This window comes from Osmerus mordax, chromosome 28 (genome assembly GCF_038355195.1).
Source record: "Osmerus mordax isolate fOsmMor3 chromosome 28, fOsmMor3.pri, whole genome shotgun sequence".
Lineage (NCBI taxonomy): Eukaryota > Metazoa > Chordata > Actinopteri > Osmeriformes > Osmeridae > Osmerus > Osmerus mordax.
This window is the reverse complement of record NC_090077.1, coordinates 5339032-5351478: the sequence shown is the minus strand read 5'-3', so window position 1 is coordinate 5351478 and position 12447 is coordinate 5339032. Positions and strand designations below refer to the sequence as shown.

The following is a 12447-nucleotide window of genomic DNA, read 5'->3' as shown; positions in this document are numbered from 1 at the left end:
CAACCACACGATGGACGTCCTTGGGCCGAGCCCTGCTTTGAGCCACAGCCACTGGGAACATAACATCATCTCTATTGCAACAGCACTGCTCTGTTTGATTGTATACTATTGTGTCATATGATATTCTGATCATGCTTGCTAAACATCTTCGACATTGTGAGGGGACCCACACTCGACACAAACTGGGATCCACACTAGGCCTAAAGGGTTCCACACTAAGGCCTGAAGGGTTACACACTAGGCCTAAAGGGTTCCACACTAGGCCTAAAGGGTTCCACACTAAGGCCTGAAGGGTTACACACTAGGCCTAAAGGGTTCCACACTAGGCCTAAAGGGTTCCACACTAGGCCTGAAGGGTTACACACTAGGCCTAAAGGGTTCCACACTAGGCCTAAAGGGTTACACACTAGGTCTAAAGGGTTACACACTAGGTCTAAAGGGTTACACACTAGGCCTAAAGGGTTACACACTAGGCCTACAGGGTTACACACTAGGCCTAAAGGGTTACACACTAGGCCTACAGGGTTACACACTAGGCCTACAGGGTTACACACTAGGCCTAAAGGGTTACACACTAGGCCTGAAGGGTTACACACTAGGCCTAAAGGGTTACACACTAGGCCTGAAGGGTTACACACTAGGCCTAAAGGGTTACACACTAGGCCTACAGGGTTACACACTAGGCCTAAAGGGTTACACACTAGGCCTGAAGGGTTACACACTAGGCCTGAAGGGTTACACACTAGGTCTAAAGGGTTACACACTAGGTCTAAAGGGTTACACACTAGGCCTAAAGGGTTACACACTAGGCCTACAGGGTTACACACTAGGCCTAAAGGGTTACACACTAGGCCTACAGGGTTACACACTAGGCCTACAGGGTTACACACTAGGCCTAAAGGGTTACACACTAGGCCTGAAGGGTTACACACTAGGCCTAAAGGGTTACACACTAGGCCTGAAGGGTTACACACTAGGCCTAAAGGGTTACACACTAGGCCTACAGGGTTACACACTAGGCCTAAAGGGTTACACACTAGGCCTGAAGGGTTACACACTAGGCCTGAAGGGTTACACACTAGGCCTAAAGGGTTACACACTAGGCCTAAAGGGTTACACACTAGGCCTAAAGGGTTACACACTAGGCCTGAAGGGTTACACACTAGGCCTAAAGGGTTACACACTAGGCCTAAAGGGTTACACACTAGGCCTAAAGGGTTACACACTAGGCCTAACACACCAGGCCAGCGGTGTGTTCAGCATGGTTACCATGTTACCAACATGGTAACCATGTCTCGCTGTGTCGTCGGGGAAGCCCCCCCCCCCCCACGTCTGCCAGGTGCTCCTTCTCTCCGTCAGCATCCTGCCAGCCTCACGCTGCACGTCCTCAGGCAGGCCCTAAATCACCCGCACGCCGCCCCTCCCCCCCGCGCTGCCCCACTAACCCACCTCCCCCCCCCCCCCGTCTCCCCGTCTCACAGCATGCGCCCACAAACAAACACTCGCTCAAGCGCACACACACACATAGGTGGAGTACGTGGTGAGTATCGCGTGTGCATATAAACGCGGCACACTAGTGCACACCCTGTTCGTTTCGGGGAGCGTGTCAGCTGTTGATAGGCGTGAAGGTTGCGTGCTCGTCACTGACACATTTAACCAGCGCGAGGAAGGCCGGTTATGGGCAGGTTTTGGGACAGGGTCACAAAAGCGATGTCCTGGGTTTGAGCTTAGCTTTGGAAGCCTTTTATGGAATTTACAACCGCACAGAGTTTATGGGCTTCTCTTAATCTACACAATGTGACCATTAGAAGTCATTGTTTTGGCCCAGTTTCTCCTTCATTTCGTCCCTCTCTCTCCCCCTCTCATCTTTTTTTCATCTCTCCAACTTGCCCCATCTCACCGTTCTCTCTCAATCCCTGTCTCGTCTTGCAACTTCTACCCCTTTTTAATGAAAGACCCCTGTCTCTCTCTCTCTCCCTCCCTCCCTCCCTCTCTCTCTCTCTCTCTCTCTCTCTGGAGCTTGGTACACCAGCCTCCTCACAGGCTGTGTGGGACCCTGTCAGTGAGAAAGAGAGAGGGAGAGAGAGAGAGAGGGAGAGAGAGAGAGAGAGCAGGGGGGTGGGGGGGGGGGTGGTGGGGGGGATCTGAGGAACAGCAAGCCTTGTGTCTGGCTGGCAAGGGTGGGGGTGGGAGGGGTGGAGGGGGTGGGGTGGGGGGGGGGGGGGCAGGGAGGAAGAGGAAGCAGCCGAGACGTGCGGGGGTGGGGAGGGAGGGAGGGAGGGTGGGAGGGATTGAGGGTGGAGGGGGCTTAGGCTAGTGCTCGGCGCTCCGTCCCCCTGCTGAACAAAAGCATCTGAAGAAACACCCACGATGCTGCCGGGGCGCTGGAGAGAGCTCGTTCAGACCGGTACCTCTTAGAGGAGGGGGGGAGGGTGGGGGGGCAGAAAGGAGGAGGGAGGGGCAGAACGAGAGAGAAGGCAGGGAGCACGGGGGTAAGATAAGGGGCTGGTGGACGGCAGGGCGGTGCGGAGGAGCGCCTGGCACAGCGAGACAAAGCTCTCCGCGTCCTCGCTGATGTCATGTTTTTCTGGCGGATGCTATTATTAGCCGCAGTGACGCGCCGCCCTGGCTAGCGTCGGCAGAGCTGCTGTATCGATCAGGCAAGGGGAGGAACCAGCCGTCGCACCAACACCCAGCGCACCAGGGGCTGTTGGGATCGCGACAATGTATTCGGCTCCGTGTGTTGACTCACTGCGAGTGCCTTTGTTAGACACACATACAGCATACCAGAACAGTGAGAACACCAAATGATTCAATATTTGATGAATCATGACCCAGCAAGTTTGACTGAAATGGGTTTTGAAAAATAAATACATATCAACTGATCGTGAGAATATTTTTGTTGTTGTTAGCAGATCTTCTTTTCACATGTCTGATAAGCACCATACTGTCTCGTAGATTACTTTATAGATCCCCAAGGCAACCAAACAGCTGGTGGGCTTTTAGGCCAGTGGCGATAGAGATGAGAGAAACCCAACAACAACCGTCCCACGCCCGGCCATGTGCTTTCAGCCCTGAACAAAGGAGAAGCTCCCTGATTGGCTCGCCGCCCAAACCGAGGGGCCAACCACGGGCGAAGCTCCTTGGCTCTCGGTGCTTGATGCCAAACACACATGGCGTCTTCCGCAGAGGAAGACTGCCTGCCTTTGTGCCTCGCTCTCTCTCTCGGGCTCCTTTGGCGGCGGGGCCGTGCTTGCGTGTGAGCGAGGCAGTATCTGGAGATGTCATCTTTGTACTCGGGGATCGTAAATTAGAGGCAGGCTCCGGGGTTGTTTGTGCGGGCGTGCCCTCAGAAGTTCCCGTTACACCCGTGAGTTTGTGCGCGATCGCGCACAAGCCGCCTCAACACAAACGCGCTCACAAGCTTACGCCGAAGCGCACACACACACACACACAAACACTTCAATGCAAACACACCGGCGCGCTCGAACAAAGCGCACACAAACCACCCTTGAAGACACACACACACACGTTCATACAGACACCCGCCTAGATAAGGGAGGGTCCTCGCTTTGTGCACCTCCCTGTCTGCTTGCAACGATAAGGATGCCTGAAGGTCTAGACATGGAGCCTCCTGGTCACAGGGTCGTCCCTCACCAACACCGAAGGTAACATTTGTACCCATCACTTGTAACCGTAGCCTACGTGACACATCCATGTGGGGGGAGGCGGTGAACCTATATCCCCCCCCCCTAACTAAACCAGAACTAAATAGACAGGGGTGGGTTCTTGTCAAACAAGCCTGTAGGCTCCGTTCGATTGTCTTCAAACACCGTTTTGCTCGCCCTAGTCTGTGACCTCCGCCCTGCTCCCTCTCCCTATCTCCCTGGCCGGTCTTTCTCGCTGACAGTTAAAAGGTTTGGCCTTAGCTTGACATACAGACCTTCCAGTGTTTCGGCAATGTCTTTGTGTTTGTTGTACTGCCTTTGAAGAGGTGGCTTCTTGTGCTCGTGACTGTTCCTGCATGGCCTGTCTGCTCAGCTATCTGCCTCTGTGTGCGTGTGTGTGTGTGTGTCCCAGACTCTGTGTCTCTCTCGCTGCCATTAGTGGTAGTGATAAACACTGGGGGAGTCCTGCTTTCTGGAGACCTGGGTAATCTGTCCTCTTTGGTTAATGGTGACTGTGTGGCATGGCTGATTTCCGCTGAGGCTTTTATGGCAGTTTATCAGGGGACTTTTATTTTGGTAATCAGTCACACTCACACGGAGAACCAAACTGATGGATCGAAAAATAGCAGTGGAGACGTTTTTCAGGACAGAACAGGCCATGCAACAGTTGTTTTTCCTGCTTTATGTCAGGTGGGGGGGAGGGGGGGAGGGGGGGTATTCGATGCAACCTATCGATGAGCGGATTGTACTGGATCCCCCCCAGTCATTCGTTGATCCTTGCTATGATCCACTGATCCTGTGCCTCGTGCTTGGCTGAACCTCAGCCCATAGAGGTCTGACCGGGGGACCAAAGCATGCCTAATCCCCAGCCAGAGGGAATCGGTCCAGGCACACGCCCCTCCCCCACCCCCACCCCTCCCACACACACACTCACACACACTTACTCACATTCAAACACACACATCCACACCTCTCCCCCCCCCAAAAAAAACCCTCTGGCTGGATCCCTTGCTCTGCCTGTGATCTGTAGTGTCCCAGTGTCTCAGCAGCTGCAGGCTGGCCCGCTACACAGCGAGGTGGAGAGCCTGTTCAGTAATGAGGAGGATCTCTCCTGCTCCATGTACTCTCCCCACCCCCAGGTCCTCCATTACCAGATCCTCTCCTCTCACCCACCCGAGTCAGGGCTTCCCTCAAACTAGTCAGGCAAGGATGGGTCGATGCCTCTGACTAGTGGAGTGTCATGTTTGTCTGGAGTCGCAGGGGTCTTTGATGGCTATTACAAAGCACCCTCTTGTCAAGCAGGTTTTAGGAGCGAAGACACACAGAGGTTTTCCGGAACCGAGCTTTGTTCGTGACAGTCAATGTGGTAATCTTTGAGATGACTAAGGGGAAAAGTCAATTTGGCCTGTTACTCATGTGTGAAGTTGGCTCGTCTGTGCTTGTTCACACAAGTGTGTGTGTGTGTGTGTGCCCCCGCGCGTGTGTGTGTGTTTCCAGTCCAGAGCTACGCTAGCTATGCCGGTGGCATGCGCTGCCCTTGGCCAACGTGAGATTTAAGTCCGCCAAATAACCCTGCTTCCCAGAATCACTCTTCCCATCAGCCACCTGGCTGTCATCTCGGTTCCAATTCACGCCTACCCTGGTTTCCTTCCTGTTTGACTTCACCCATCCACACACACACACACACACACACACACACACACACACAGAGCTTGGAACACACGTTTGAAACCTGCCTCAGCCGTTGTTTGTTCAAATGTAGCCCTACTTTATTTATGACTTGAAATGGGATTCAGAGAGGGGAAAAATACAGTTCAGCAAGGGCCGGCTGATTTCATGGATGAAAACTTCAAACCGATGGAAAAGAGAAAACAGGTTTCCCAGCTAGAGATCTGGAAAGAAGAGGACGAGCTTAGAGAGAGAGAGAGAGAGAGAGGGAGGGAGAGAGGGAGAGAGAGAGGGAGAGAGAGAGAGAGAGAGAGAGAGAGAGAGAGAGAGAGAGAGAGGGAGAGAGAGAGGGAGAGAGAGGGGGGGGGTGGAGGGGGGGGTGGAGGGGGAGAGAGAGGGAGAGGGAGGGAGGGAGGGAGGGAGAGAGGGAGAGAGAGAGAGAGAGAGAGAGAGGGTTTGGTAAGATGAAGCAAGAAAGAGAGAGAGCGAGAGAGAGAGAGGCACGAGGAAAGGACAATCAATCTCTGTTTGTTTTGGAAGGGTCACCATTGTGCCGCGGTGGCATTTTGAGATTCCAACCCGCGATGGGGCTGCTCCACAGCAGCCCAGAGCAGGCTGCACCGCCCTTCCCTGGGTAACACACAGGTCAACTCACCGCTCGCTCCTGTTTGTTGGAGTGGTTGCCCCGGGCGACGGCATTATTCGGTCAACCTACACAACTGAACCTATTGCGTGCTAGTGTAACCGGATCTAGAACTTGTTTGGTTGCAGCAAAGATCCAGTCTGTTTTTCCCATCTCACCTGAGCCATTGTGATTTTGTGATGAGTAATGTTGGTTGGGAGGACTTGAGTATCGACCGAAGCTCTATTACAGACTTAAACAACTTAATACAGGGTGGACAACTGCAATAGGTGTGATATGGAATATGAGAGTATTTTGTCTCCATCTCGCACTGAAATATGATCTGACAAGCCATTGAAACGTATTGCATGCACCCACGTCATGTACTTGCTTGTTGAGGCTGGGGTTTCTCAGCAACAGGTTTGTCAAAGATTGGCACCCTGCCGACGCGCGTTCCGTTCTCGCGTACCTGATTCGCGTCGTCTTGTCGTCGTTTCCTCGTGTCTAGACGGCCGAAGACTGCATGCCTGCGATCAATCAGAGGCTCGCGGCTAAGTTCTTGTCACGACGAGCCGTATATCACCATGAGACATCTCAACGCACATGAATGCTGTGTAAGTCACACTGATGGATGCGTGTCTGTGTGTGTGTGTGTGTGTGCGGGGGGGGGGTGTGCGTGTGTGTTTGTATTGGTATACTCAATAAGTACACAGTCTGGTTGGGCGGCATGGTAGGGGTGGTGCAGTCAGACTGGTGATGAGGAGGAGGGGACGGTGATGAGGGGGGCGATGGTGGAGTGTTTGGGAGAGTGCTCATCCAGGGCTACTGGGGATCAAGAGGGAGAGAGAGAGAGAGGGAGAAGGTGTCATGGGGTGCAGCCATCTGGCATCCTATCCCATCACTGGAGATAAGACAGGTGTTCTTTCAGTTGCTCTGCCCCCGCCCCCACACACACACGCACTCTCACTCTCTCTCTCTCTCTCTCTCACACACACTAGTGTGTCTCTCTTTGGTAACATAAGCTCGTGGATGAGTCATCCTCTGGTGGCGGGAACAGCCTCCAGGGTCAGTCCATTATACTGTCACAGAGGGGGAGCTCCACAGGCAGCGTGCCACAGGCAGAGTTTAATTACCCTGAGAGGCAGGCAGAGACTCTGACAGACAAACAGGTAGACAGACAGACAGGTAGATAGACAGACAGACATGTAGACAGACAGGCATACAGAGAGACAGGCAGACAGGTAGGCAGACAGTCAGGCAGACGGGCAGACAGACAAACATGTAAACAGACAGACATGTAGACAGACAGACATACAGAGAGACAGACAGACAGGTAGGCAGACAGACAGACAGGCAGACGGGCAGACAGACAAACATGTAAACAGACAGACATGTAGACAAACAGGCATACAGAGAGACAGACAGACAGACAGGTAGGCAGACAGACAGGCAGACGGGCAGACAGACAAACATGTAAACAGACAGACATGTAGACAGACAAGCATACAGAGAGACAGACAGTCAGACAGGTAGGCAGACAGACAGGCAGACGGGCAAACAGACAGACATGTAGACAGACAGGCATACAGAGAGACAGGCAGGCAGACAGACGGGCAGACATGCAGACAGACAGGCGTACAGACAGGCAGGCAGTCAGACAGAGAGACACACAGGTAATGAGGGAGAGCTCAACTTGGGGAGAGAGGTTCCAGCAGAGAGACTCCTCACATGAACTCCTCTCTCGAGGCTGCAGCTCGGAGCTGAGGTGCGCTTCAAACTCATTTTTAGAAATCCAATGTTCTCTTCTTTTTTTCATCTCTCCAACTTGCCCCATCTCACCGTTCTCTTTCAATCCCTGTCTCGTCTTGCAACTTCTACCCCTTTTTAATGACCCCTGTCTCTCTCACTCTCTCACTCACTCTCACTCACTCTCTCTCTCTCTCTCTCTCTCTCTCTTTCAATGTCCTTGTATTCCTATCTGCATGGCATTGGCACCTGGTGGACTGGTATTGTGTAACAGATACCAGTCTATGTTGGCTGCAGTCTTGGTCTCATGGGTTCATTGGGCTCACAGATAGGGGCGGCAGGATTTTCAGCTGCCGTCATGGATTTTCTGCCCCCACTACCACACAAACACTCGCAGGAGAACACTCACACACGCACACAAATCAGCATTTGTCTGGGTTTGTTTTCTTATTTTGCTCCTGCCTGTCTTGGTGCATTGTGATGTAACAGGTCTGCAGGATCTCACTGGAGTGTATCGAATCCTGTCAGCTGTTAAAAAATGCATGGCCAATAACACGGCCATAAATCATCTCCTTCCAGCCTGCTGAGTTTGCAGTGGGGGAGCTCGTCATTGGTCAACGATGAGAGCCTCTGTCCATGTCTTTGTTTGTGTCAAAAGTGCCAGCATCAAGGCGACGTTTTCGGTGTTTACGGAAAACACGCATGTGCGTGGGCAGCGCGGGGCCGGGCGTTTGCACGAGTGTCTGTCGGCTGTCGTGTTTGTTTACCTTACCCCTAGCTGACGTGAGCGTCTCTCTGTCTCACCCCCCCCCCCCCCCCCCCCCCCCCCCCCTCTGCCTCGTCCCTCCCCCGCCTCGGCCTCTCTGCCTCTCGTTCCTGTGTTGCAGGTGTGCTTCCTGGTGTCTGCGTTCCGAGGACAGGTCCTGTCAGAGGATAGCTGCGCTGCCCTGGGCCTCCTGTCTCACTACTTTCACCTCAGCCAGTTCAGCTGGATGCTCATCCAGGTAAACCACCAAGCACCCCCCCCCCCCCCACACACACACACACACACACACACACACACACACGGCTCCCTGAGTCAGTCCATCTATCTTGAGTTTGCACTGCTTTGCATAGTTGATAGTTTAAACTCTTGTAGGCAAGCCCTTGGGCCTTGTCCTCGACGTCCTCAAGTCATTTACATTTGTTTGAATGTTTGTTTGTTTTTGTCCTTACCGTGCAACTTTTCCTCCAACGACTCCTTTAAGCGATGGTGGCGTTGAAGGCAGTTCAAGGGAAACTGCCCTCTATCTTATTTTTGTAGACGTTAATGGTTTTCATCGTCTCAGTCCATTTGAAATACCGTCTTCATAATTGAAGACAGGTTTTTAAAGCGGCAGCCTCTTCCCCATTTAATCTCTTTCCCTTCGCTTGGCACAAACTTTCATTCGGTCCTTTGTCTTTTACATAACGCACGTCATCCTGTGTTCCCACTGCCCAAGGCTGCTTCTACCTTCCGGATCTTTCCGCATGTGCGTGGAGAGACGGGGGGGGGGGGGGGGAGGAGGGAGGGGGAGGGGGGGGTCAACGACCTTCAACCCCTTCACCGGGGACCCAGCCTCCCCCACCCCCCACCCTCATTTGGAGCAGCTCACCCTGCCCCCCCCCAGCCATCCTTGTGACATAACTTATTCAGAGGCAGGCAAAGCCCCCTGAGCTTAGCTATCCACACTCCCACAGCCTGAAATAACAAGCACATCTAGGCCACAGAGGGGTCACATTGAGCCAGAGTTCCTAACCGAAAAGGTTCGGCACTCTCGTTTGGAAAAGAATAAGCCCCGATTACGGGGAGATGACTTGTGACCTGCTCTAAGAGGCAGTAGCAGGGTCATATGAGAGCTGCAGAACTGCGCTACTGCCGTACAATTGTCCGCCAAAGGCGGAACATCGACCTAGGGTTACCCCCTGACCCTGAATGAACCTGCCCCCGCCTCCAGTCACGACTGGTTCCTTCCAGATTCAGTCCGACAGTCTTGCCCCGTGTGATGAGGAGCTTCCCTCTGCTGGCCTCCTTGTTTACGTTGTAGACGTAATCTTTCTTGGCACACAAGTTATGATTTTTCCTAAAGTATTAAAAGATTAGCGACTTAAATGACCTAATGGAGATTGACTATGGGAGAACCATGGGCAGTATAGGCTGATGTATGGGCACTTTCCCAGATGACCTGGGAGATGTCTGAAGGGATAAATATCTCAGCATCTCTGCGAGAGACAGGAGGAGCTGGGGTACTGAGGAACGGAGTATGAAGGAGAGGGATTGGACGACTGGGTGAGATGTTTGCTTTGCTGGAAGCGTGGAAAAACACGTGGTAGCGGTTTTGACTGATTTTGCGACGGAAAAGGTAAGAACCGTGATTCACGCTGGAAAGTATTCCTTTAAAAAGGACTCTTCAGAATTTTCCACAAACCTTTTAACCCTCCCTTGCCTCTCGATAGTTACTACTCCCTACCATTATTCTCCCTCCCTCCCCTCGCTCTTTCTCTCTCGGTCTCTGCCTCTCTCCCTTTCTCACCTTGTCTTTCATATCTGCCCTTGTCAGCCGTCAGAGCAGCGGAGCTAAGGAGTCGCTCCATGGACTTGTCACGCTAAAACCCTTTCCTGTTCTTCCCATCGATCCGGAACACGCGCCCTCCCTCTCCACCTATCGGGTGGCGGGGGCGTTTTTCGCTAAGTAGCGTATTTGCCCGGGCGCCACTACCCTCTCTCTGGCCTCGCGCGCGGCGGGTCGATAACGCAGCTCAGCCCAGGGACTAGGGACTGGGACCTTCGCCAAAGAAGCATCCCATAATTAAGTGAAGCGGGGTTAGGTGGGGCCTGTCGTGGAGGCGTGGCGACATGAGCTGCCAGCTCGGAGCTCCACAGCATTTCATAACAGCAGGGCCGCTCCTGGGCTTGCCAAGACCTGCTGGAACACTGCAGTCATCCGGGGTTACAGTACTGCAGCAAGAACCAGCACAGCACAAAGTCTTGCTCCCTTATCCCTGTTTCGCCACGACGACCAAACACAGCTAAATCTGACCGCCTCTCTGCCGCTCGTGTCCAAATAAAGGCGTCGCGTGCTGTTTCGTGGCCATGCTTTCCAGGGAGGATGACACGAACAGGGGGATGACGTCACCCGTCTCGGGGGGGGGGGGGGGGAAGAACTGCGGCCCACCCACTCCCCCCCCCCCCTTCTCTCTCCCTGTGTTTTCTCACCCGCCGTGTGTGTGTGTGTCTCTCGCCCCCAGGCGGTGAACTTCTGGCAGGTGTTGGTGATGAACGACGAGCACACCGAGCGCCGTCACCTGCTCTACTTCCTGCTGGGCTGGGGACTCCCTGCGCTGGTCATCATCCTGCTGGTCATCGTGCTCCTGGGGGGCCTCAACTGGAGCATACATGCCGTCTACGGCCCGGTGCTGGGGGACGTGTGAGTCACACACGCGCACACACACGCCTTAGGCAAACACGCACGCATGTACACACGCGAGCCATTCTAGTCCTGTGTTGATCTGGTCGGGGTGAGCTTCGAGGTCCTTTTAAGGCTGGGGTGAACAGTCGGAGCGAGTGACGTCCGATCGGGAGGTGGCCGTAACAAATGGATGAATAAGGACCTGTGTGTGTGTGTGTGTGTGTGTGTCGAGCCACACAGGAAAGGCAGTCTTTGCGATGGAGGTGGAGAGAGCTGACTCTTAAGGGTGGAGCACGGAGCAGGCGCTTTAAATAAACCACAGGGAGCTATTTATAGACCTGCTGGAGAGAGCTCTGAGATCCTCCTTGAGGACTGTGCACACAGATCCTTAGTCAGGCAGTGTGTGTGTGTGTGTGTGTGTGTGTGTGTGTGTGTGTGTGTGTGTGTGTGTGTGTGTGCGTGCGTGCGTGCGAGCGAGCGAGAGAGAGAGAGAGATGGAGTTTTGAGGTGTGGGGGGGAGTTGTCCTTTGAGACTTTTCATTCTAAATTTAGCCCTCGGGCCTAGGTGTATCTGTGTTTGAGGTTGAAAGCAGGCGCTGACATGGGTGCCAAAGTGACAAAAGTGTTGTCATGTTACGGGCACAAACGCCCCCCCGCCCGCCCCCCCCCCCCCCCCCCCCCCCCCCCCGGCACAGCGTCTTCCCGCACTCCTCTATCAGTAAACACAGAGAGAGAGAGAGAGAAACCGGGCAGCGCTAATCGCACAGAGTGCGCGGGGGCCAAACTGCCGACCATCAATTTGTGGAGTTCCCTCTGTCGTTTTGGGGGGGGGGGGGGGGGGGGGGATTGTTAGGCTGAAGAGCTGCTCGTCCCTGGATCTATCCTCATCCTTTTGTTAATCAGTCAGAGGAACGCCTCCCCTCCCTATTTCATCGCCCGTGTACGCCATCTGCACGGCTGTTAGGCTCACGATTTTGTACGTGGCACATTTAGCACTGATGCTAATGTCCCAGAGTTAGTTGTACGTCTGAATCTCTATCTCCCTTGATACACCTATTTATCTCTCTCTCTCACGTCCTGAATTCTCATTGGTCCCCCCTCTCCTTCTCAGTTTTCCTGTGTGTTCCTGCCACCCCCCCTTTGACGCTCAGTCAACTATGTGACATTCATAGCTGGCGGTCTGAACCCTCCGGTGATTAACACGGTGGACACTACAGCTGTTACGAACCAGACTGCTCCCAACAGGCTTTCGTGCTTGTAAATAAGTTGCATAGAGAACAAGGACCAGTTCGGCCTTACTCAACTGACATCGTGA

The 12447-nt window shown here is 53.6% G+C and overlaps 1 protein-coding gene across 1 annotated transcript in view; it reads left to right on the top strand.

The window, feature by feature from the left end:
- The window catches only part of adgrv1 (adhesion G protein-coupled receptor V1), a 79068-nt gene that overhangs the window by 54226 nt on the left and 12395 nt on the right, over positions 1-12447 (top strand). Inside the window, 2 exon segments of the mRNA XM_067230960.1 lie at positions 8592-8708; positions 10972-11150. Coding sequence (XP_067087061.1) covers positions 8592-8708; positions 10972-11150 — 296 coding nt within the window.